Here is a 26782-nt window from a genome sequence, read left to right as displayed (position 1 = left end):
CACAAAGTATTTTTCTGATCTTGTGAAACTTGTTGCACATGTAGAAATGCTACTTTTAAAAAGAAACAATATTTATCTATTTTAGTACTTCATCTGTACATATAGTGTGTCGTTTGATTGTTGATACAGTTTTAAGGGTGTGAGGGTCTAAAAGTTTCAATTCTTTATGCACTCCAGTTGGTGTTTAGTTTTGTAAACAGAAGCCTCAGACTAGAGCAAGATGTGCAATTTAAAGGTTCTGTAAAGAGATCTTCTTGTAGATTCATTTTGTATCACACAAGCATCATGTTTGTATTTTTCCTGCATCTGTCATGTGTGCTGTTTGCCGTCTTCTTTTAATGGTGTGTATCACTACCTTCTGAAGAAAATTTGTAATGAGATTGTTCAGAGAGGACCTGTAATTTGTACAGAGAGAATATTGATGCTGTGGTCATGTTGTGACTAAAGGATGCAAGTACTGTAAATAATGTTACTGAAAACACTTCCATTAATGAGTGACCATTAATATTCTTTAAGTAATCGAATTTTCTTAAAAACATGCAAAGGCAAAAACTGCAAAGCAGTTTCTGTATCTGCAACCTAGACAAGAAATAAGGACTAAATCCTGAGATTTGCAAACATGGTTTATTCATTAACATTTTAAGTATTGACATTGCACATAATCCCCTCCAAAGAAAAGCATGCACAAATAAGTAAAACAAGAGAAATAAAGTTTCTTTTCAATCTATCCTCAACTGAGGAGGATGAAGGGAGTAGTATGTTTTAAGAATCGATTGAGGTGGTCACAGAACTAAACTGACTCCCATAATGCACCTCCAACCTCACACCTGCTTGGTTTTCCCCTCTTCAACCAAATTAAGAAGTTAAAATAAAAATCAAGGCTGGTTCCTCTAAACTACTTGATGTGCCCCATCTGGTCAATTAAAGGAAAATAGTTTTTAAAGTGGGGTTGGAATAACTGGGCTACCAAGCAGATTGTCCATTCTTTCCCATTTTTCTTTTTCAAGATGTATTTTTAATTTCTAAACATGCACCCACCACCCACCTATATCCCATTTCTTCCCTATCCCATTCCTCTCCACACAGCGTCTAGACAGGACAACACAAGATGAGGGGGGAAGGGGCCTGAGGGGATGACAGCGAGATGAGGTGGGTTGGAGGATGGGGGAGTGCAGGGAGGGGAGAGCAGTGCATGTGTTCTGAAATAGGTCCAGTCCTCCAACCCTAGGACCTATGAGAAACAAAACAAAAAATGAAAATAAAAAAAATAAAAAAAAACACAAGGGAGACACAGGGATTGAAAGAAAGACAGACACAAAAAGACACGTCTAACTCTGAAACAAGGATTATATTAATCTAAATCCAGGTTTCCAGAGTTTGAGCAAAAACGTTCCCTGCATTAAAGATTCAGTCCAAATGTACGCAGTCTTTAGAGACTCGACATAAAGTCCTTTCCACTTTAAATCCATTATCTTGACTCAACAGCCCGTTAATGTCCGTCATCCTGCTCTCTGTAAAAGATAGCCAATGTGGGACGTGTAGCACAAGAAGTGCAACTCTACACCCTCATGTCTCCCACCCCGCCTGACCCAGGGTTGCACCACATTAAAGTTGGTCCCACCTCTTGCCAAGGGTCACGTGACTGTCCTCTCATTGACGTCACTCTGTTGGGGCTGGGACTGTTGTGGCAGCTGCCTGCTGTGGGGACAGACAGTTAAGATATTTGTGTCATCACAACACACAAATACTATAATAGAATACAAAAGAGGGAAAAATCAGAGGTTTAACACCTTACCTCAGGTGATTTGGGTGTTTTTGCAGAGGCTTTAGGGGAAACCTTTGGTGATTTTGATGCAGATTTCAAGTCAGCTGGTTTTGAATTCTGAGGGGGGGTACCAGGCTCTGATGCAGACTTCTCTGTATCATTCTGCAATGTGTGCAAGCAGAAAGATTGTCTCAAGCATGCAACAGTAACAGTTTTGAGATAATTTTTCATGTATTTTAGGATTTGGTGTAGGAACAAAGTAGATTTGCCTTTGGTATTTGACCGTACTGAGACAGGACACATTGATAGAAAAAAGGGATAACATGCAATAAGTGTTCCACAGCCCGAACTGAAACAGTGACACTACAAATATATGGTTTGTACCTTATACTGTCAATGACTGACCGTTTTGGGCCATACTAAAAATACATGTCGCTAAACTACTTTCATCCACAAACACCTCTGGTCAATATTCCTTGACATCACATTCTGTTTCAAGGCTGAATGCAGGGAAACTTTGTCTCCTAACAACAGCAAAATTATTTCTAATGGCAAGTTCTCATTTATTCCATGAATTTTTGTCACTTGGATTCTTTTGGGTCCAAATAGCTCAAGCGTCAATCACAGAGCACTGGATGCAGTTTACCATCCATTAACAATCATACTCACTTTTGAGGCAGATGACTCCGAGTTCCTTTGCCTGCGGCGTCTAGTCTGGCGCCGTTGTTTCTGGCCCTCAGCTGCTTCTCCATTGGTCTGTGGGCCCTCAGAGGCCTCCGTCTGCTTCATCTCACCCTGCTCCTGGCTCTCCTCTGGAGCAGCTGCCTGCTCGCCATCTGCACCCTGATCAAAATGTGGGCGAGGCCGGAACGGTCTGCGAATCCCAGGACAGAGACAATATTCAATCGGTTCTGAATTCCTGGAATCCAGAAGTGGAAATGATTTAAAACCTATAGAAGTTTAGGAAGTGCTGTCAAGTCACCTGCGGTACGGACGCCAGAATCTACGCCGTTGCGGTCGCTGCGTTTGGTCACCCTCTGCTACTTCATTCTTTTGCTCTCCAGACTCACCCTGACAGAGATCAAGTAACAAAACCTCAGACTGGTCTGCCACATAACAATTCCTCAGTGGATTTCAGCTGTATCCCTCCCTTTAAAGTAATTATTGCAACATTTAAACGATCTTTCCACAGTTGTTCATTAATTGTATTCTGCTGTGATTCTACTATCTTTATTAGAAAACATGATTTATACTCATTTTTACCAAAGGTTGTATTCATATCCTGTCCCCACCATCCCATACACTTCTTTTCAAGGTTGATAAAGAATAAAAAAAAATAAAATAAAATAAAAAAATAAAAAAGTATCCACCCCACAGCCATGTCCTTCAGCAAGCTCTACAGGTTGTTGTTTCCGTTGTACACATCCCTCTGCTTACATCTTGTGCATCCTGCCGTGGTCTGTGGGGCCTACGACGGCGCTGCTGAGGTCTTGTTCCATCACTCTCCCCTGATCCCTCACCCTCAACAGTGGCTTGGCTATCTGCTGGTTTGCTCTGGTCACCAGGCCGAGGGCTGCGGGGGAAGAACCGTCGACGGAAGCGGCGTTTGTTGGGTGCATAGCGGCTCCCTTTGACTGGAACACCACCTGGGCCGGTCACATTGGCTGCTTCTGAGCCCTGAGGGAACATCAATGACAGGGAAAATATGGAGAAATTTAACATCAGCAGATATTTAAATTTGTTGCATTAACACCATATTATCACATGGATTCCACGATTCTTACCTTGGCTGCTTCAATCACATCAAATTCTACGACCTCTCCGTCTCCCACACTGCGGAGGAATTTCCTAGGGTTGTTCTTCTTGATAGCAGTCTGCAGAGATACAGTAAACATCAAAAGGATGGCATACAGCTATATAACATAAATACACACAATTCTCTCATCTTACCTGATGAACAAATACATCTTCTTTAGTATCGTTCCTAAGAGAAATAAATCATTATTAGTAAGCTTGACACATGGGGCCTAAATTAAAAATATTTAATTATTCTATTAGTAAACTTAAGTAATGTAAATATGTAGATAACCTAAAGTAACTGAAAGGAGGCAGTACCTGTTTATGAAGCCGTATCCATTCCGCACATTGAACCATTTCACTGTGCCTTGGACCAAGGTGGCTGCAACAGCAGGTAGCACATGATTAAATAGATACCCTATAACATTTCACATATTGCTATACAGCCAGTCACAGACTATACCGTTATCTTACTTGTATCAATGGCAGCCTCGCTAACAAGAAATGAGAGCAATGTGCGTCAATCATTAACAGTAAAAACTTTGAAACCAGGTCTGCACTAGGTCACGAGGGAGGGCTGCTATCAAAGATACACGGTTTGTCACCTCGAAAGAAAAGGGTCACAAAAACAAGTCACCGAAAAACAACACGGCTGCATCGCTGAGTCAAGCGGTTCTCTTTGAAAACCATCTAAAAAGGCATTTAATTGGCACGTTTGCTTCTCACTATAATGATTTGCACCTGTGAGGGGGCGCGCGTGTGCAACTTGGAGCGCGCGACAGCTGATAAAGAGGAAATTTAGGTCAAGTGTTCACACTGTTAACAGACAGCTACAGCACAATGGGCTATGGCTTTCTTCTTCTTCTTCTCACTTACAGAAGAAACTGTCATTAACTTAAAGAATTTAACGTCAACGCACGAAAACACGTAAAGAAAAGTAGTCATGTCCTAGTGACGCATTTATGAGTGACAAATCAAACAATTTAATTTTTCAGTTGGCCAGATTAATTGCTTCCATGTTGATGTTCACAGCACAGGTTTTACTTCACTGATAGATATAGCTGCGCCACACAAAACCCATGCGTAAAACTGAGGACACGTGTTCCTCCTGAAATGAAACACAACATGGTGTCAAAGGAAGGAGTGATTGACAGTTATTTGTCGACATATCTTAACGGTACCTTGCCGTTGTTGACACAATAGATAATCAAGTTTCACACATAAAACAGCTCATTTTTACATAAGTGAGACAAAAATGCCTAAAACTTGTTGCGGCGACAGCATAATCTGTTCATCTCACTCATATGATAAGACGCACATGAATTCAGACAAAAGTTAGTGGTTTAAAACTTTCCCTGACGGATAAAGACTCAAGTTTGAACCAGGAGCACCTTCTTCTGTACCCACCTATGACTTTCCTCTCCGGCTGTGGCTTGTCTTCCACCGGTGCCGATGGTGGAGCGCTCTGCGCCTCGGCGTCGGTCATGCTCGCTGTCGGATTATTACACTTTTACTCCTCTGTCCCCTCCCTCCTGCTCTTCCCGAAACTTTTCTACCGAGCACGGCTAAGTTTTTATCCCGACATCCCCTCGGGTTGTCGTACAGAAGCCGCGCCCTCATTGGTTTCACGAGACCCCGAGCTGGAGTTTGATTGGCTGGGCGCGGTTGGAAATTGGGAGGGAAAAATTGACAGGTGGAGAACAGGTAAGAATGAGAGGAGCCTGATTTTATAACGGGAGGTGTTTTCTTTATATTGCTCTTAGTTTATGGACCATTTATGAGTGTGAATGTGCTGTGTTACAGGATTACTGTTTATGATATGATAAAATATGATGCTATGACTTGACTTTGGTTCAAATGGATGAGTAACTTCACTGTAAACCTGTCAAACAAATCAATCCTAGATTTAAAGTTCATTAATGTTTATTACTATGAGGATCCCAGTTAGCACATGCCATAATAAACATACATATTTAAACATACCCATCATAATAATCATATGACAGCATACAGTCTTGAATAATTTGACACCTACCTCTGCTGGTGAAGTGTTGCATGAATTTTTGTTATCTAGTTGTCAAAGCATTTCATAATATTCAAGTTAATGGGGACTCTAGATTTTTGTTCCCTCAGTTACATATTTGACTCAGTTTATTCGTATAAATTGGGGGCTAAATTAGTACAAAACTGTCAACAACATAGTTTCTTCTACCCCAAGCAAAGGTGTAAGCATTTTGCCCCTGACATACTATAACTAATTCTTTTAGCTAAATCAGTGTGTTTAGACCATCACAGAGAAGTAACTGATCTATGTAATTTTGCCTCCTCCTTTTGAACAGGTTAATGAGACCAATACTGTTTTCAACCAGTAGAGGAAAACACATGGTGACTGGATCCATAGTAATTATGAGTAGGACTTTAATTTTTGACAAAAATCAGTCAGGGAATGTGACTACATTTAATTTTACGATAATATGTGATGGGCTAACTTATACTGGTGAGAAACAGACTGAATGTAATTTACAAGGTAATCAGTTTATATAACAGTGCTCTGTTGCTTTGCTGAGTAATTACAGACAGTATTGATCAGGAACTAATTTCCTCACCCCAGCCTCTGGTTTTCTGCTGCTATGCAGTGAAGAAATAGCTCATTCTAAAATTAACTTCCATATTGAATGTGATTGCTGTCTGGGGACATTTTATGATTATTTTGTCCTGCAAATAAATAGCTCCTTCAGCTTTTGAAGGCTGTTATAATGTTCTGGGGACAAGCTCACTGTGGGTTTGAAGGCCTTACATGAAGGTTTAAGGTGACATAAGATTAAGAAAGCGATGACTGAATTTTCATTTTGGGGTTAACTATGGCTTTAACTGCAGCCCTCAGCACATAGGTCATAGGACTCCAGTTTCACAGCACTAAATTTAACCTTGCCGCTCTAAGAACTGCCAAATTCAATGAAACCATTTGCTGAGCACGGAAGCCATAGGTCTCTGGACAGAAAAAAAGACTAATTGGAAGGTAGAAATGATCAGCAACAGAGGGAATTACAGCTAGCAGAGGAGCACACTGACAGGATGACAGCACCAACACTGTGGATTAAGAAGGTTTTCAAACGGTAAATCATAAGAAGAGATACTTCGATCTTGTTTATTAAACTTTTGTTTAGTGAATGGAAAGTCCTGTCCATACTCTGATCCTTGCCTTATACTTTCAGTACACTGCACCTGGATGAGAAATGTTCTACTATGATATGCAAGTAAAGCACTGGAGTCTGTATTTACCACACATGGTGCACAAAAACTGTGCCATGTGTGACTTATGACAGCAAAACTAATTTTAACACTTCTTTATTCTTCAAACTAATATAAATAACATGAACATGTTAAAGCTTTTAATAATTTGAAAATGTAATTTTTTTTTTGTTTATAGTAGCCTAGTGGTCATGGGTCATGGTGAGGAATAGCCTATGTGCAATTTAAGTCTTTTACTGTTTCCACAGTTGTAGGCTATATTAGAAACCTGTGAAAATATCTGTAAAGGTTCCTGAGTAGATCAACACACACGTGCCATAACGTTTATGAACAGTTCGTAAATAAGTCAGTGATCCATGCTACTCAAGAGTGAAACAGCTACGCATGCGCAGAACGTACCAATTTGCGAGGTTTGTTTCATTGGCATTTGGATGAAAGAAACATCAAGATCTTTCAAGTTAGCCACACGGTGACCGGAAAAATTGCAACTTCACTTTCAGTGTAAAAGTATGTAATTTTATATCAGTTATGGAAAAAAAAGACCTTGCCTATTTTTTACATTTTAGTATTATAATGACAATTAATGGAACAGATGTTTATATTTTTGAAAGAATAATGACAAAACACCCATTCTATCCTGTAGTAATGTTTCCTAAATATATTGTTTCTTTCAAAAAGTCTTTCAATCCACGTCCACTTTTGAATGCAAATGCCTAAAAGGGTGTATCTAAATTAAAATGGCAATATAGCTTCTGAATTAAAGACAACATGCATAAACAGCTATGTTTCTTAAGCACTCAAATCCTTTACTTACTTATAAGTACACCTGGGTAACAGGCAAAATATACTTTAACTCTCTTTCAGTTTGTGATAAGTAGAAAAGGTACACGTATATGTCAGATTGCTTTAATATAAGAGATCAATGGCAAGAATTGTGTATATATATATATTGTGTGATTAAGTTTAAAAAAACTTTTAATCCATATATACAGGCCTACATTTAAAAAAAAAAAAAACTCTTATATTGGTATAGACTCTTTTACTTTCGTTTCTACATTCTAGAACACATTGCACTGTAGTTACATTGTATTACACATTCTGGAATAGAATGTAACATCTACACACTAGAATACATGCAGTAGGCTATTAGTAGTATTAGTAGTAGTATTATACAATTATACATTCTGGAATATAGTTGAACATCCACACTCAAGAATGTTACTAATTGACTTTGCAAACTACATCACGTGATGGCAACAGCTATCTCCATGACAACTGCAACAACACAGTACTCCGATGAAAACCATTAGATGCAGTTGAAAGCCCATGAAAATATGGTAAGTTGACCTTGATTTATTCATTCATTTTGCCAAACTATCCTTTTAATAAAAATAATAATAATGATAATAAAGGCCTAAAATAAACTAGAAGTTCGGGGAGGTCTGTCGTACTGACTCTAAAATAACATTGTAGTAACGTCATCAATTAAGGATGGGATTTTATTGTGACAGATCCAACGGAAGTGCAATGTTTAGATTGTTTTAATGTTGTGACAGTGGTGAGGAGCTGGATGAGGGAGAGACCGAGAAGGTGGAGTGCAGGCAACAGACAGTACAAACACAGCGGGGTCCAGGGCTCTGATTCTTTTCGGCCCGGCGGCTGACTTTAACGGTAGTGTACCTCTGGACGAGGTAAACTGCAGTCTGGATTACAACAAACCGGGGGGAGAAGAGAGCAGAGTGGAAACGCCCGGGATGAAAGAGGAATAAAGATATAGCTGATAGCTAATACAAAAAAGAAAAAGGGAGCGCGACATCACAAACGAGCCACAGAGGAGGAAACAGACCCCGGCCAGAAAACCCGTTAGCACGGACACAGAGGAGGAGGTGGAATTAAAGGGAGAAAGGCTGATAAGTAACACAAGACAAGAGAGCTATTATCACTAGGGTAAGTTCCTTATCAAAACATCCAATAGACGGGGCGTGTTTGCGCCTGAGCAGACGAGTTATCCTATGCACATGTCTGTCTGAAGCTGTATTATGATATATCCCCTTTAAACGCCCCCATGAAGTAACAACAGCGGTCTGTTTTGCTAGAGGACCACTGGCAGCTCTAGCTAACTTATCACATCCTAACCGGAGCTTCATTCTCACTTGGTGGCTAAAATGGAAAAAAAATACCCGCCGACTCGTTCGCCTCTGTCGTTATATTAAGTTTGCAAATCCTGCAAGACCTGGCTGCATGTGACGTTTAGCACGACTTCCATTGCTTTCACATACATGCCACCGGCTCTAACCTCAACACACAAAACATGATTAAACTAACTGATATTGTTTCCTCAATGCGCTGGTGCACGTCGTAGCCATCGCGAGTATTAGCTTAGTCATTACTGTACACCAGCGGGCCAAAATTCAAGTCATTTTCCATAGTTATATCAATCATGTGTGGGCGTGTTATCGGCCAGCGCAGGATTAAAATAGCCAGGGTCGTTCACACGGAGGTCCATGTTGACATGATGGAGGGTTTCAGTGCCTCAGAGGTTGTCATTCTGGGTTGTGAACTTGAATCTCTTTATCAGCAGGGCCTCGGCCTGAGCGCAGTCAGTGCGCATGGATGCGGGGACACCGACCGTACACGTTACCGACGACGGGCCGTGGCACGTAGTGTACGCACTAGGCCGCAGTCTGCCCCTTCTTTTCACCACTGCGGACATACTGTTCAACACACTGCCCCCGGGGTGTCACCTAAACTGTAACATTTGGCTCCCACATTTAACGTTTCTCGTCCAATTAACAACATGAGAGGTGGAGAGAGGAGTCACGCCTGGTTTGAAATTTTATTTATGGGACTTTAGTGTGGATTAGCGGCCCCTGGTTTGACGTTTTACCCGGTGACCATCCGCCCAACTGAGCAGTAAAGCCCATAACTTTGCTATTCCTCTATATCTAGTGTTTGTCTTTGGATATTGTGAGTTAGCTGCTGTTAGTTACATTGTACTCGTGGCAGGTAGCTGAGCTGCATCCCCGTGACAAAAGTTTGGTGGTTAAGTGAGGCATAGTTTGGCACAAACACTGATAGTTAAAACCACAGCTACACATTCAACTCCAGTTATATTTGTTGTTATGTTTATCTTTTACAGTTGGACTATTGTTGGGCTAACAGGTGCCATGTTTCTGTTGCTTTATTTAGCCCTGTCTGGTCTGTGTTTTTCCTCTGCCCGGTGCTGAGCAGCATTGGATCAAAGTGTTTACCTTTAATTCACATAAGCAGCCAACTCTCACATTTCCATATTCTCCTCCTTACATACGTGACAGATATTCACCAGGCAGCACTGGCTGCTTCATCATGGACTAACTTGCATAAATACTACTTACTCTGTGATCTATAAATCCTATTACACATCCAGTGTGTGTTACCACAATAGACCTGAAAGTATAAAGTTATATCAGCCCTGGTAAACACCACTCATAGAGTAAGAAGGTAATGATAAAAATGAAACATTACAATATGTTTGACAATATTTACTGTGGCTATTTAGTTATTTAATGTAAATCTGTGGTTTTAATAAGATGTCATCTAAAAAGACATTAATGTGGATACAATAGCAGAGCAAGTATCAAAAACTGTCCAGTATCTAAAGCTGGTATGAACACCTGGTCAGATTTGCAGGCTCATTTTCTTATTCTTTAATCATATATTTACTAAGTCACAATTTTGCAAGTTTTATACTGTTTTATGGTGTGACGACCACTTAAACATTTCACAAAGTTGGTTATTTTGTTCAATAAAAAAGGGGTTTTGTAGAAAAAAAATACAGATATTATCCAAGGTATTGAAAAAGTATTGTTGGTATCATAGAGAAACTGAGAAATTGGTCTTCTATCATTATACTAAATCAATACATCTCCAAAACCGTGCCATTTCCCCGAATCAGTTACGAACATATATTAATATCTGCACCCTGTGTCTTGGCCTCCACAGCAGGTATGGCAGATGCAGAGCTGGACTTCCAGACAGGTGATGCCGGGGCATCCGCCACCTACCCAATGCAGTGCTCGGCCCTGCGCAAAAATGGCTTTGTTGTGCTGAAAGGTCGACCCTGCAAGATCGTTGAGATGTCCACCTCCAAGACTGGCAAGCACGGCCACGCTAAGGTCAGTAAATTACTGGAGTGCTGAGACAGTTCAAACTGTAGTTGAAAAACTTTTTGAAACTAATGAAGCTAATGGACAGTTTTTTTTCAGCGCTTTATGGCCTGACTCAGACAAATAACTGAAATGTAAAAAAAAATGTTTTTTATATCATGGTTTATCATAAAATAAAGACCTACCTATCAACCTGTGAGGGATTACTATCTATCCACTTATCTCTGCAATAAACACTCATTAATATTAATGCACATTAATGGCCACTCTCAGTCTGTGCAATAGCATTAATGTGTCCCTGATGGGTTACAGTTTTCCTCTTTAAAAAGATATTCACTATTTGAAAAAAATGTAATATAGAATTGTACATGATGATACACTTGGAAAAATGGTTGATAGCAAATTACAAATATGTTATTTTTTCTCTAAAGTGTAAACTTTGTTTTGGGATTTGCTTCATCCTCTCAATATTTGTCTTTTGCTCGTGCAGGTGCACTTGGTTGGTATCGACATCTTCTCTGGTAAGAAGTATGAAGATATTTGTCCCTCCACCCACAACATGGACGTCCCCAACATCAAGAGAATGGATTACCAGGTGAGACAGCGTGAGGACAGACGAGATCTTTTGGAGGTCTTGACTGGTGTTACACTGACTTGTTACCTAGTATATAGTTAAAATACAGTGTTACATAAGTTTTCTTCATACTATTACACATTCAGATCATTCCAGCATTCCAGCATGAAGTCAGATTATGTAACATTACAATTCTCAAAGCTTGGTCTGGAGCCACACGAGGCTCTAGATCAACAGATATACAAACCACAGACAACTAATACACTAATTACCCACAATAACACATTTGTTGTGCTATGTGAGCGTTCATGTGACGGAAAAGTGGGACTCAATTATGAGGAATGCGTTATTTGTCATAAATGGGAAATTATAGTGATGCCTTTATCACTGTAATATTCACAAATAAGATCTGGTCTTTAATAAGAGCAAGAGATAACTCTACGTGGCTGCTGGGAGACAATTGGCAGTTGGATGCTTATTTGAGAAAAGCCCCATGGTTATTAGATGACAAAGAGTTTCTTTGGTGAGAAGAGCTTTACGGGTGTGAAAACACACAAAGAGCGAAACAGAAGCAGCTGGCAACTGGTACTAACACTGGTGCAGGGAAAAATGCTGGTCATCTTTTGGAAATGATACTGTTTTAATTGACCACAAATGACCACGTCTAAATGAAATACCTCTCGTATGCGGAAGGAGTCGCTCATAGTGACAGAGTGACAGAGAATTCTCCCTCATCGCCGCAGTTCTCCTCAGTGTTGTGTTGCCGGTTAGTGTCTTTCAGCTCATTGTTTTGGTTTTACGGTCTCTGGCTTTACTCTTATGGTTCGGTCTCACAGCTGTCATCAGTGTTGTTTTCAGATCCAGTATGCAGCTGTTTTTCAGAGCGCTCAAAAGTGCACTGCGCACCACCTGCCCTGCACCAAGCATCAGACAGACAGAGTTAGCGGCTAGCTGGTGAACACAGTGGAGCATTTAGCAGCTAAAGACCCAGATATTTCCTTCAGCTGTTGAGGGGAGAGGTGGAAAGTGGATATCTGACGTAACATTTGTCAGGTGCAAATCAAGTTAAAAGGTGATAATATGTCAGCGGTGTGTTTACTTACAGATCGTTTCCACTGAAGCCCAGGTTGTCAAAAAGTCAGTTAAACGCACAGTATGTAACTTCTGCCGCTACTGCTCTCTCAATCAAAACAATAACAAAAGACAGTGTTGGGTGACATTGTGAATTAGTGTGGGGTCATGGGAGTTGTTGACATCACCACCATTGCTGTCAGCTTCCCCCGGTTTGGATTCCTTCAGTGTCAGTCACTCAGGAGCTGAATTATCCGCAGAGGTCTCGTTAAAAATCTGTGTTTCACCGACGCTGTTCAGCGTTTAGACATTAAAAGTTACATATTGTAACTGTAATGACAGTTTAACTACCAAAGCTCATATTGTCATTTCATCTTATCTCAAATTCATCATGTGCTTCATTGAAAATGATACTTGATGATTTTGGAAATTTCAGTGTAGGCCTGCCTCATCTTCATTACACTCTGTTTATGAAGAGAACCTGATATTCAACTCAGGCGGAGGTAACTGATCAAACCGATTGGAACATGTTGTGTGCAGTGGAGTTGTCACAGCTCGCCAAAATGAAAAGCAAATGGTGCAGGATTTTCCAATAGAAGTGAATCCACACAGTCCCAGTGCTTCCATAACCTGATGACAGGAAGTTCATGTCTGCAGTCATTCAGATTAGAAAGTGTATCCCCTACGAGTCCACACAGTCACAGCACAGGGGGAACAAGCAAGACTAACTTCAATAGTCTGGGTAATGGTATTGTTGGTGTATGACTCCTCTCGACTTTTCCTCTCTCTCATGCTCCTGTCCCTGTGTTCTGTACAGCTCATTGGGATCCAAGATGGCTACCTCTCCCTGCTCCAGGACAGCGGGGAGGTGAGAGAGGACCTCAAGATTCCTGAGGGAGACCTGGGCAAAGAGATAGAGAGCAAGCACGATGCCGGAGAGGAGATCCTGGTCAGTACTGTCACCTCACCTTGATGCTCTTCTCTGCTCTGTGCTCTTGGTTCTATGTTGCACTGGTGCATAGAGCGACAGGGTATCTTGTAACATTAAGAATCGTCACGCTTGCACTTCAGCAGACTGATATTTACTCTGATCTGGGATGTTGAAGCTGAAATGATTTCAAAATCCAGGATTAATATTGATATTTGGACTCTTAATACATGAAAACAAGCGTGCTGCCTGCTACAGGTAACAGGTAAGAAGCAGTCACATTAAACGCCACAAAAAAAATCCCCAAAAAACGTTCACCCTTCTAGAAAAGTCTGTCCTGCATGTCAACCATTGTTTTAGGTTTACAAAGAGACAGTTTGGTGTCAGGTCAATCAGAATAGCATTCATCATAACTAAAGTCTTCAGTGTGCAGTTAGGTGTGGCATGTGAAATGTTAAATGTAGGAAAGAACAAACTTGAAAGGAGATATTTTTAAGTTTCACTATTGCTACATTGCCCACGTTAGCATTAGCAGCTGTTTACTTACCAGTCTAGAAGAAACATTGCAAGTTCAGCATCAAACTTCATTCCTTTACTCACCAACAGCTGTCTCCAGCGGTGGAAAGCAACACTGCTGCTCAGGAGGCGTATTATAACCATCTTGTATTATAAAGACAAAGATTGGTGAAGCTCTTGTCAAGCGACAATCACCACCACCAACACCCGGCAAGAAACCATGTCCGGCAGCAGAGAAAACTTACAAATAGTCCCTTTAATGCTGTAGAGAATGAAATGATTACTATAAAACAAATTTACTGACAAAAAAAGGAATCAATCTGTGGGCTATGAAATTGTCTCTGATGTGATCAACTGTGTAAGGAAGTGTGAGGAAAACGTCTTCACCAAACGTCACACACATTAACAAAGCCGCTCTGTCCCGACTCCTCTCTGCTCTTTCAGATCACCGTTCTAAATGCAATGGATGAAGAAGCTGCAATTGGCATCAAAGCCTTCGGTAAATAAGCCACTGCAGGTAAATACAGAGCTACAGCTGCTTCGACACGCAGCTGTCCTCTCACCCTCCCCCAACTACAGCCTGACCCAAGCCTGCCTGAAGAGGAGAGTGTGTGTGCGCGCGCGTGTGTGTGTGTGTGTGTGTGTGTGTGTGTGTGTGTGTGTGTGATGTAAAATAATGTTTGTATGTGTGTGTGTGTGTGTTTGGATGTTACACCACAAGCCACCAGCATGTGCCATGCCAGTGCAAGTGTGTGTGATGTCATGTATAGTTTATTGTTCATCAGTGGAGCAAGGGGGAGGCAACTCCAGTCAGCGAGATCCAAGGCTGCTGCCGAGTCGTGATGTTTAGATTTTACCTTCGGTATTATAGAAGAAAGAGGACATGCCACCTTAAAATCTTACAATTAAGTGTATCGACTATACTGGAAATATCCATGTTTTCCCATAATCTTGCATTGCATAATTATGTTTTACGTGTATATATTTGTTTGAACTGGACATTAGTGGTCAGCGGAAATTTAAAGATTTATAATTGAGGAAATGTAACTAATTCCATGAAAATTTGAGGCTTGTATGAAATGACGGTTACTGAGCAGTGTGTACTCCGGATTTGCCTGCCCCTTAACGGTCTTCTTTCATGTTAACACTATTACGAGCATGTGTATCATTTTTACGTAGCACTATCGAATATAAACAAAAGCTTAAAGTTCATAATGTATTTTTGAGCTATGTTGTATTTTTTTTTTTTTTTTCCTGTGGGTTGCACTTCAATTTACAGCCTGATATAGCCAGTTGCTTCCTGTATTTCCCTCTAAGAAACGGCTTGTAGCGTTGTTGTAACTGTTGGGTCAAACTGTTTTATGCACTTTCTTTCCTGCACTTTCTCACCTGCAACCTGCGGGCTGTAGACTAAAGTGTCCACAAAAAATATGCTTAAAGCTGTTGTTTGTGCAATGTGTCCTCTGTGGAGGACAGTTAAAACACTCACTGTCTCATTAAAATATGTTTCTCTCGTTTTTCTCAAGTATCTTCCCTCTCTGGTTTCTGACTTTTCTTTCTTTTTTTTCTTCTCATTCCTCCCCCCTTGTAATTCTGTTTCAGGGGCAAAACGAGATGCACTGGACCTGGGGAAAAGGAGGGGATATTGCCTCGTCAATGCTATTCTCCCTCTTTTTTCTTTCTTTTTGTCTTCGTTTTTCATACTCTCTCTCCCTCACTCTGTTTTCTGACCTTCCTTTTGGGTTCAATTAGAGATGAATTTTAATAAATAATTGGAAAAAAATCTATATGTACATTCACACGTAATGAAACCACATCTAAGGCCAGGCGTACAGATGTAAAAAGACGAGAGGAAGGTCTCTCACTCATAACTGAGTAGGTCTACAAATATTCAGTAGCTACCTACCATCAGGGGAAAGAAAAGTGGTGATAATGTCTGTTTTGTTTTTTTATATGTTCCCCTGTTTTATCAAGGGCTTCAACTCTAGATCTGCGTTGTTCTGTTGAGGCTTGTTCAGAGTGTGTGCCGTACAGGACTGAATAGGCGACTAGGTTCTGTCTTTTTCTGTGTGGCACTTTTCTTTTGGCAGTTGATCTGAACAAGCCTGTCCTTTTGCTGTTTATTTCATCACCTCAAACTTGTCTGTTAAACAAAGGTTACCAACATGGCACAGCCAGGTTCAGTTTCTTTTTGTCTCAAGGTGTGAAGCGTCAAAGAGAAACAAAACCCTGCTCCGACAACACAAATTCTCATTTGTTTGAAGTCCTACAGCCAAACCTCAATCTAACTTCATTCGCTTCTTAAAAAACCCCCTTTGCAGAGAGCTCAGACCGGGCCTTCACACAGAGCTGTTTGGAGAAATGACTAGAGTATTATTTGGCGTGCTGTCAAACTTTGAGCAATGATTCAAGAGGCAGACAAGTTGTGGCAGTTTGGTATCCTTACTTTGTGTTCATAACAGCAAGTCCGAACTGTGCAGAATGTCTCCATGGCCAAAAAAAATAAAGATGACACAAACTGTTGGATGTGGCGTTTGCTTATTGTTTTATTTTGCAACATAAAAGTTTGAAAACAGAACTGACTTAAACCTGATTTATGCTTGAGAGGACAACGCAAAACACTGGAAATCCTCCATAACTGTGTCACGACCACGGTCATCTTGATTTAATTTTTGGTAACCAACCCTAATGGGTCTAATGTGATCAACCAGAAATGAGCAACACACTGAAATAGAGTTTCGGTTAAACCAATGTGTTTCTGTTACAGTAGTGTTCATCAGTGTTTTTGTGACCTTAGCAGAAACAGGTTGATTTAATCCACAAACTCTAAATTCAACCACAGTTCAAGTGTTGCTGAATTTTTTTTCCTCTATTCTGGTTTTTGCTATTTTTAGTGAGCAAAGTCTTTGCAGTGACACTCAACCCTCCACTGATGTTGTCATGATGAGATGTTAGTATACAAAGAATAAGCTCTGGTTCATGCAGTCTGGCTTTATACAAGATATTAACATTTTAGTGCACTAAAGCACCTCCAGAATGGCTTTACAGTATAAGTAAAATATTAAGCTATTTTACAACTTAACATCATTTGAAGTTATACAAAAATCAAAACTGGATGTCAACAGAAGCACAGAAACATGAGGACTGCTGATCACTCATGAACAAAGTCAAAACACAACTTAAAAACCAAATACTGTACAGGAAAAAAAAAAAAAAAAACCCATCAAACCATATGGCATAATCCAACCCAATGACATCTGTTGACGAGGCCGATCCATTACTCATCCAACAGGTTCTCCAGAGTCTAGAGGGAAGCTGGGAAACCTTGGCGACAGTGAAGGTGAACGTGACTGAGTTACTTGCCATGGTGGTAGAACCTCTGCCCGCTCTGGCTGTGGGGGAGGAAGCTGTGGCGAGGAGCACCCTGGGGAGAGCTCTGGAACGGGGCCTGGAGATGGAAACATGGAGCAACATGAGGACAAGACAACTGAGGCAGAAGCCTTGAGAAGCATTTTTGCAGGGTTTTTTTTTTTTTCAGTAAATGCAGCGCACCTCGTGATTAGAAACACATGGTGGCAGTATAGACAGTGTATTGTGAAAAGGGAATTGGTGCAGACATGAAGGTTGGAAGATCAAGTTCTCTGAACTTGAAACATAGCAAACGATTTCTAGGTAAAAATTCAGTTTACCAAGCAAAGACTTTCTTTCATAATGAACACAACACAAACTGCTGGCATGGACATACTGCCAAAAACACACTACGTTTTTACTATTATCTCATGGATAATTCTTAGATGCTTTTAATATCTTTAAGATTTTTGGTTCACTCTAATCTAATTGGTTGCACTTTGAAAGGACTGCGTGATAAACTTTTAAAATACACTCATTTCCAAAATTCTGCTGCGAGCAACACTGACAGAAGTGCGGCAAAATTCGCCATCATCAGCTGAGTGTGTTTTAGGAGTTCACCTTAGCAGTGGGAATCTGGACCGCCATTGAGGGTGTGGGCAGCAGTCCGGGAGCAGAAGGATGCATGGCTGGTGGATGCATAGGCCTCAAAGCACCCTGTGAGGCAAGACACAGAACAAAGACATTTGTAATCAGATAAGGACGTACAACTTCAAGCACAAGTTGTACTTCAATCTAACTGCAACTCAATTATTTAGACTGTGACATGTTTGGATAGATACAGACAGAGATGTGCACACAATCACTGTATTTTGGAATGCAAATAACAATTTTCCACAATATAAAACTCTGTTTGGTAATGTTTATAGACCTTCAGCAAGACTTCATTAAAGCATCTGAATGTGAAATGGTCTTACAGCGTCAGTAAAGCCTGACTGTTGGTTGGCATGTTCCAGCTGCTTCTGAAGGGGTATTCCTGCTCCAGGGATGTATCCTGTAGGAGACACACAAGTAACTATTTATCCTCTAAAGCGTCTGCAGCATCTGCACAGCCTGCATGTAGGTTACTTCACAAATACGCTGCAATTTATTTTAGACTGCAAGTCATAGCTCTGAGAGGTTTGTAGCAAGAGAATTAAATACATAGAAAGAACAACACAGCACATGGAACACGGGGTACTGACCAGGCTGAGAGGTGAAGTGACTGTGGACGGGGTAGCCGGGCTGCTGGTGGGGGAGATACTGCATGGCCTGAAACGCAGACGCACCTGAGGGAGAACAAGAGCAAATGAGTCTCACTACAATCACTACACCTCATTTTGCTGTTGTTCAAATTTTTGATCTCTAAATATACCACAGCAAGCACAAGTGAACATGTAACTGCATGTTTTCTACTATTACAGATGGTTTGTGATCCCTCACGCTTAAACAGACACATGTCCTCTACCTCTGATCTGAGAGCTGCTTGCAAAACTGACAGGTACAGATGGTCCAGGGGCATAGGTGGAGGGATGCTGGGCCTGGGCCACCCCATAGGGCTCATGGACCCCTTGGCCCCCACTGAACTGCCCGTGTTCTGCTGAGCCCGAGCTGAAGCCAGGCGTCTGATAGTGACGTGTCTGAAAGAGGAGGAGGACAAGGAGATAAGAATGACTGGTGTCTAAATTTCTCTCTTTACTAAAACACTCCTTTACTTACTGGAATCACAGTAGCTGGGAACAGCTGTTTGCTCCGTTCACCAAGCAGCGCACCAGGTCGACTGTGGCTGACTGGACTGCCTGAGAGAGGGAAAGAGAAGGATCAGCTGACTGATCTTAATGATGGAAGACAATGATAATTTCCCATATAACCCCAGATAAGATCTGGCGATGCATAGAACCTGAAATGTATCTCACCTTGAATGCTGAGGAGGTGCTGCCCTGCATGCATGGGCAAACTGGGTTGGTAGCTGGCCGATGTCAGTGTTGTGATATCACTAAAGAAGACAGGAGTCACAGAAATGAAGCTGAATACTAGGAATACCTCAGTAAAACCCTGAGATTAATGACTGAATTTTAAATAAATTACACTACCTCTGCTCCTTTCTGCGTCTCTTTTCCTCTTCATGAAGAACTTTCTTGAGCTGTAAGAAGAGCTGGTGTTTCTCTTCTTGGAGTCCCTGAAGTTTCTCACCCATCTTCATTACCTGAAGTTTAGATTGGGGTTGGGATTGTCATATATTGTTACCATATATAATGTCTAAACTCAGGGTAAAATGGCATAGAGTGGAATTGGAAGCACAGACCGCAAATAAACATTAAACTTCTACATAGTTTTCATCTTTTTTCCAACCTGTTCTTTGGTTTCCTCCAAGGACATCCTCTCCTCTATTTCTTTTGTCCTCTTCCTCTCTTCCTCCTCCTTCATCTTCTGCTCCATCATTTTGTCCACCTCCTCCTCCTCTGAACAATGATATTCATGTTGTTCAGTGGTGGAAAAATGTATTCAAGTCCCTTACTTAAAAAAAGCTATTAAGATAATTCTCGATGTGAAAAAATATTACACCTTTAAATACTGTATTGCACTACAGTGAAATACTGAAAGATTCGATTTGACTGCGCACACACAGATAACAACATGACATATTACACAATACACAACAATCATAGTATTTCTGTCAGTACAGATGGCTGCATCTTTTGGAGAGCAATGAATAGATGCTGAGGCATATTCTGCAGTTGGGCGGCAGAGTTCAGAGTCCTTATTTACATTTTATATGCCCAGTACAGTTCAGTAAAGTACAAAACCTGTTCACCTCTACCTCTGACTTTGTCAACTTAGTCCACTGCAAAGCAGTCTTTAACACACACACACACACACACACACACACATACACACACACACACACACACACACCCACACACACACACACACACACACATACACACACACACACACACACACACCCACACACACACACACACACACACATACACACACACACACACACACACACCCACACACACACACACACACACACATACACACACACACACACACACACACCTTGTCTCTTGCGCTCCCTCTCCCTCATGATGTGTTTGTGGAGGGCTCTGGCCATCGCATTGGACAGCTTTGGTCTCTCCAGCAGGGCGGGCATGGTGACAGGCAGTGGAGGGGCCAGCTGGTGTAGGACGAAATGTCAGTTTAAAACTTGTGTAAGGTTACAAGATATATATAAATTACATTTAAGGTATTGTCTATATTTCGCTGGTAGTATAGCCGGTAGAAATAACACAGGTGTAACATGCTACAGGCCTAGCTGCTGTTCCGCTAACTGCTAAGTTAGCATTGTTAGCTTCAGCTACCATTAACTGACAGCATACTATAGTATAATTCATCAATCAGAATTGTATACATTTAATATGAAGATGTACAAAGCTTTAACATGAATATCAGCGGCAACAACTTAATTATTTTTAAACATGCCCGAGAGCAAACGTTAACTGAAGTTAGCTAGCTGCTTAGCGCCAACATTACGTATTTTATGGCATCTATTCTAACGTTACTTTGGCGTGGTGGAGTGATAAAGTACCAAAAATCTTACTTTTGTCGCTTTGTGAGTCGTTTAATAAGAACCTAACCGTCTTGCGGTTTTCAATTTGAGGCCACTGGACTGTGTCTGGGGCCGTTAAACAACATAAAATCAAAACTTCTCAACAAAATATAAACAGACTAAGAGGTTCTCAACCCGGGTGATTTGGTTTCGCTTCCGGTGTCAAAGACGTCTGTTTTTCTCTGAATTGCATTCTGGGAATTGAAGTTTATATCGTATTTGGACGGATACGTCACCACTTGTCCAAATAAACAAATACAAACGTCCAAATTCCCCTTTTATACGACGCCTATAGTAACTACGGGCACGTTGGCAGACAAAACACGTGAAAGTTGATCTTATGCTGAAGATGTGCCACCATTTTCATATCCTGACACAATCTTTAAAAATAAATAAAAATCACCTGGATACTCACTTGCTGGGTCTTATAAATTGATCATATCACTGGGTAAATCTAAAAATCATACCAGAGATGACTTTTATAAAACTGTACTTCTCCCTCAAATTTTGTTAGTATTCAATCTGACAGTTTTTTTTATATATATATAAACAGTGTATGTTTATATCTTAGGCCTGATTTCTCTACCTTTATTGTTGCTCGCTTTCTTCCAAGTTTGTACATGGTTTATTTAATACTATAAATAAGTTGACAGAAAAAAAGTAGATCCTGAGCCTCCCACACTAGAAACAAAAAATACAAGTGGCCTTGCATAGCTTGGAAAGACACATTTGAGCAGCCACAGTAGCTGATAAGGAAATTCATGCAAATACTGTCAGAAAGGCTAGGAGGGTTTAACCAATCTCCACTTCATGGGGTTGTATGTTGTACACAATTTCACTCTCTAAGACAAATGCTTTAGGAGATGTAAATAAAACTGACTTGTCGCTAACTTCTGAAATAAATGGAGAATATATGATCTCCCAGGACAGTTTACAATTGCTACCACTTTTCATTAAGAATGCGTATCTCACTAGGAAAAACTAAAAAAGAATTTTTCAATGCTACAAGATATTCAATAAAGACAAGAAACACGGATAGCTTTTCATCACATTTTATCATGTATGGTCATGAGTGGAGAGAAAGAGCCAGTAATGCAGCTGTATACAGAGTTCAAATCTTATTTTTTTTCTTAAAAAAAAAGAAGACAAACTTAAAAAAAGAGAAAATTGCACTCAGCTTTACAATACCTTTAGAAATTAAGCCATCTAAAATTAACAATAATAACAACAATAATCATAGTAGCAGTCAACAGAATAGTCTTACCACTGAAAGCAGAAGATGATTGTTTAGTCTGAATTCTATTATACTCCTTGCTGGGGTCAGATGCAGGGCAGCACACTAAACTGTCATTCACAGACTTCAGTGACTGGTAAGTTAAACATAATAATAACCTAGCCACTTTATTTTTTTTCTAGGAGAAGAACTGCTGCAAAACAGTTATCCTTTACTCTGCCAGAGACAACATTATCTGTCTTTAGCTGGTGGATGCTATTAATTTACTACACTAACCTAAACTCAAAACACACTTTATCTTCCTGCAAGTCAACAGAAGTAGACCTACAACTATCTTCATTGCCAGTAAGAGCTGATTTGAACTCACATACTAAGCCTTTCTTCCCTTAACCCTGGAGTAACTATAATTACGGCCTATACCTAATGTTATTTTATTAATCTCTCTCAGGTTTTCAGTTAAATATGATCAATTATGAGACTAGAAAATAACTGGCCACAAGACCACTTAACCCAAGTTGTTACTGAAAAGAAAAGTGGAGGTAAATACAATTCAGACTGCAGAATAATAAAGACATAAATGGATGGGAGAAGGGTAATGAATGGGTGGTGAAAGTGCATTTGACATATTTACTCTGGGAACTCTAGGCTGCCGAGCTGGATTTAATATTCAAATGAATGAATGGTGGAGGTCTCAGAAAGGTGGGTAGTGGTTGGAGGGGGATGGTAGTGGGATCAGATTTCCCTTTGGCTGTTCCCATACACACTCTCATCACTGTAGGCAATGTAGAGGAAAAAGTCCTCTTCATGATGCTCCTGAGAAAGAGAGAAGAAAAAAAGATGTTGGTGTCATATTAAAAATGTAGTAGGAAGCTCACTTTACTGCAGGTAGGAAACAGGAATGCATCATGCAGATGAAGACACAGTCTAAAAGCTTGACAGTGAGGTAGAAAATGAGTAAGACTCTTGCCTGGTACAACAGTCCCATGGTAGCTGAGGTGGGTGGAATGACGTTGTTTACAAAGAAGAAGAGAGCATCCTCAGCTCGCAAGTGGATTCTTTTCCGGATGAGGAAGTAAAACTGGCCCACTAAAAAAGAAGATGCAAGATTGTAGAAATTTTAAATGTGACTATAACATTAATATATTTTATGTATATATTTTCAGTATTTACCTGTCAGGTCGGAGGGGACAAGGTATTTCTTCTTGTCCAGATCTCCTATTCTGGCTTTTGGGGCTTTCTCCACGATTACCTAAAAAAGGAAAATACATCAACTACTGCACAACATGTCCTCAGCAGATGAATGTAGCGCATTTTCCTCTCAACAAGGGCTGCATTTGTCAGATGTACTTTAGTAGTATGTTTCACCTTTCTTAGAAAGAGTATCTGAGAAATGGTCACTCAAGCGAGCACTGAATTATACTTAACCCAGATGTAGCCTATATTTTGAAAAACTCCTCAGTATTTTGTAGTAAGTCAATCAGAACGAAACTTATGTAGTACACACATTTACATTATGAAAAATGAAACTATTTTTTAGTTTCACACACATCTTGCAGTAACATGTCATTGTACAGCTTGAACAATTAGTCAGTGGACATACAATAACTTTAAAACTATTTTTAAGCAAACATTGAATGGTTCCAGCTTCTCAAAGGTGAACGTTTCCTGGTTTACTTACATCATGACAGTAAGATGAATATCTTTGGGTTTTGGACTGTCGGTCACACAAAACATTAATTTTTTTTTTTATTCCACGTAATTACATTGATCAAATTAATTAATTAATAATTAGGTAGATCAATCGATAATGGAAACAGATCGTTAGTTAAAGCCATACATCACGTTTTACACAAACCATGACTAATGACAGCTGTAAAATGACAGACAGTGAAACTAGGCTGCGGTTGTACTTACATTACGGAAAGCACAAAGCACATTTATTTGCTGACAGTTTTGACCCAGACGGTCTTGTTAGGTTAGTTTTAATGGCAAGTGGCCAAAGGTTATGGAGTAAATAATCCATCTACAAGACCCAGTGCGACGTAAACAAGTGTCCTGTTTGTTGACACCAACTATTTTAAGGTGCACTGCTGTTATCGTCTCAGCATACAGCCTAAAACTACACCCAACCGCCCGATCAGACCAGAATCAGTCTGTACACACCTTCACTTTCTATCACAGACTTTATAACTAGAGAAGGGTTATTTTACTTTGTTATCTGGGGTCTTTGTTTGCAATTTAGTAGTAGTTCGCTAAAATTAAAACATACGGAAGGATTACACGAAGCTTTCACTAGCTGGCCTCTTCAGTGCGGCCGAGTAACCTCTAGCGTCTACTAACGTGGCCGTCTACTACGAAGAAAAATAATATGTTAAAACTAAAACTGAACCACATACGTATAGTTACATTTTAAGTACGAACATTACGTTTCACGAAAAATTATCTAAATAAGACCAGTGCTACAAAAGCTTGAGAGCTAGCCGTCAACTTGCTAACAACACAGATAGCGCGACCAAGCTAATGTTAGCTACTTACTGGTACCCTGTCCGGATACTTCTTCCTTATTTTCTCGCCTTCGGACCGCCTTTTCTCAAAAGGGTGCTCTTCTTTGTACTGGAACTTCATCGTTAAAAGAGATGACAGACAACAAGTCGGTCACTCCGGGGTTGTACGATAGCGGTTTGCGCAAGGAACGGCCCAAATCGCTGACACACACACGACAAAAACAAACGATGCTAACTAGCGTTAGCTCACCACAGCTGTTTTCCTAGTGCGACTGTGGCGGAGGGATACAATAACAACATGACGTAGAGGAGAGTCTAGTTCGCAGGGTGTATTTATCGCTGTCCTAGACCACATTAACATTGTTTGTATAGTGTTAATTGGTGTTTATTAATGTAAAATTCCCTTTGTGAATTTCCTCATTTTCAACAGGTTTCAAATCTATGTTGTATTTTTTCTTCTGTGGAACTATTTTATTTTGATCAACCACTGCGCGGAAAGACGTAGGGCAGGGCAGTGAGGAGGCATCTGTCCTTGTCATATGACCGAGGCCCAGTAGTTAGCAGCGAGAGAGGGGAAACTCAAAAACATGCGATATCTGGCGTAATCGTGGTTTTGCAATTGCGCGCTGGCTACACTCTGAGTCCAGAGACATGCAGCAGGTCCTTAGCAGAATGGGAGACAGTTCAAGTTACTGTATTCACTCATTGACCCGAGGACAATGCGTAATAATAACTAATTTGGCTTGAAGTTATCGCAACTTCCGTTTGGTTAATGATTGTTTCCTAGACCCCTTCACCCCCTTTAAGTAATAAAATAAAAAAGGAATAAAAATCCGGTGCCTTGAAGTGTCATTAAACTGGAATCCTCTCCTGGTAATCCTCATTTCAAATCAAAGCAATTCTGTTCTAAACTGTTGAGTGGACTCCCTTTCTTAGTGGAAAAATCATACTATTGCATCCAAGAAAACCCTCCCATTATAACTTATAACAAGCATCTTGTCTAGAGGGGTACTGACTTTTGGTTTCCTCACTGGTTTCTAATAACACTGGTTTTTAAAAGTAACTACTGTACTAGTTTGGGGGAATTTAGAGAGCCATTACTGACCAAATCAGTTATCGAATTTCAATTTAAAAGCACTTATCTGTTCAGAGATTAGAAAATAAAATAAATATTTTATTTCACACATAGTATATGTTTACTAAAAAAAATGAAGTCACTGGTTGCGCTTTCCATATAAGAATCATAGAAAAGTTGATAACTTGTGTATTGTTGTGCAAGACCCCCAGCTCTGACTCACTCTACTTGTTCATGTGACATCGCTGCATCTTCTCCTCTATGTGCTTCACAGTCTCATGATTGGCCTCTCAGTGAGATCAATCTAAAAAGGCCCTCCTGTGTTGACACTCCTTTTTGACAAAGTACACAACCCTGAAAGAGAAACCAGAATGTTTACTGGTCATTTTCGGCAACAGTATTTGTTTTTTCAAATATACTGGACCCAGTCCATCCTTTATTTGATAAACTTGCACTCTTTGGATCACTGTAAAGTTGTCAACATACGGACTAATCTCTCTTCAGGGACTGATTGCTTTAGCACGGGATGTAATGTGCTGAGTCACTTGGCATGAATGTTAGATGTCAATATTTGATGACTGAGTATAAAAAATGGACTCCAGTTTCCTTTGCTGTGTCCATGTCCTGCTTCCTCTGTCAACTGTGACCTGGTCATTATGCTTTAGACTGAGCCCTTCTTCCTGTCAAATTATTTCTCCTACAAAAGTAATGTCTACCTCATCCTCCACAAACCACTGACGTTGTCCTCAACAACAAAGTGTCCTACAAGCTGTATTCAGCAGCTACAGCTCAATCCTAAAGTCTGGGAAAATCCTAGTCATCTCCACATATCTCCAAATCCATGTCAAGTAACTCCTTGCTGCAACTACTACTGGGTGTGTTGACCAGTAGTAGTTGCAGCAAGGCATTCAAAATGCA

General features: G+C 40.4%; 4 protein-coding genes across 8 annotated transcripts; 1 reads left to right on the top strand and 3 right to left on the bottom strand.

Moving 5' to 3' along the window:
- Positions 1–10: 10 nt before the first annotated feature.
- On the bottom strand, positions 11–5114 carry ybx2 (Y-box binding protein 2). Of its 4 annotated transcripts, none has more exons than XM_022760721.1 (10): positions 4970–5114; positions 3881–3944; positions 3716–3749; positions 3550–3639; positions 3203–3442; positions 2748–2836; positions 2435–2639; positions 1796–1927; positions 1622–1698; positions 11–1231 (listed from the first exon to the last, which is right to left on the bottom strand). In XM_022760721.1, the coding sequence occupies exons 1-9, from the start codon at positions 5046–5048 to the stop codon at positions 1660–1662; spliced, it is 972 nt and encodes a 323-aa protein (XP_022616442.1). In that variant the 5' UTR covers positions 5049–5114; the 3' UTR covers positions 11–1231; positions 1622–1659. The 4 variants fall into 4 exon arrangements, with proteins under 4 accessions (XP_022616442.1, XP_022616444.1, XP_022616441.1 ...); XM_022760723.1 differs by having other exon boundaries at positions 1622–1695; XM_022760720.1 differs by having other exon boundaries at positions 11–1698.
- A 3269-nt stretch (positions 5115–8383) lies between these two features.
- eif5a (eukaryotic translation initiation factor 5A) lies at positions 8384–16571 on the top strand. Of its 2 annotated transcripts, XM_022760744.1 has the most exons (6): positions 8384–8761; positions 10796–10968; positions 11450–11554; positions 13422–13553; positions 14493–14565; positions 15651–16571. In XM_022760744.1, exons 2-5 carry the CDS (start codon positions 10801–10803, stop codon positions 14553–14555), a joined length of 468 nt encoding a protein of 155 aa, XP_022616465.1. In that variant the 5' UTR covers positions 8384–8761; positions 10796–10800; the 3' UTR covers positions 14556–14565; positions 15651–16571. The 2 variants fall into 2 exon arrangements, with proteins under 2 accessions (XP_022616465.1, XP_022616464.1); XM_022760743.1 differs by having other exon boundaries at positions 14493–16571.
- Positions 15286–21360, bottom strand: gps2 (G protein pathway suppressor 2). The gene is made up of 11 exons (XM_022760742.1): positions 21043–21360; positions 20502–20619; positions 19788–19897; positions 19529–19641; positions 19352–19431; positions 19155–19234; positions 18904–19075; positions 18641–18724; positions 18374–18450; positions 18018–18113; positions 15286–17496 (listed from the first exon to the last, which is right to left on the bottom strand). Exons 2-11 carry the CDS (start codon positions 20593–20595, stop codon positions 17404–17406), a joined length of 999 nt encoding a protein of 332 aa, XP_022616463.1. The 5' UTR covers positions 20596–20619; positions 21043–21360; the 3' UTR covers positions 15286–17403.
- Positions 21361–22087: 727 nt separating this feature from the next.
- On the bottom strand, positions 22088–25056 carry gabarap (GABA type A receptor-associated protein). Its single transcript, XM_022760754.1, has 4 exons — positions 24821–25056; positions 23456–23534; positions 23253–23371; positions 22088–23098 (listed from the first exon to the last, which is right to left on the bottom strand). The coding sequence occupies exons 1-4, from the start codon at positions 24908–24910 to the stop codon at positions 23018–23020; spliced, it is 369 nt and encodes a 122-aa protein (XP_022616475.1). The 5' UTR covers positions 24911–25056; the 3' UTR covers positions 22088–23017.
- Between the last annotated feature and the right edge of the window lie 1726 nt (positions 25057–26782).

The sequence above is a fragment of the Seriola dumerili genome, unplaced genomic scaffold (assembly GCF_002260705.1).
Source record: "Seriola dumerili isolate Sdu_G_001 unplaced genomic scaffold, Sdu_1.0 BDQW01000362.1, whole genome shotgun sequence".
Classification (NCBI taxonomy): domain Eukaryota; kingdom Metazoa; phylum Chordata; class Actinopteri; order Carangiformes; family Carangidae; genus Seriola; species Seriola dumerili.
This window is presented reverse-complemented; position numbering and strand designations above follow the sequence as displayed.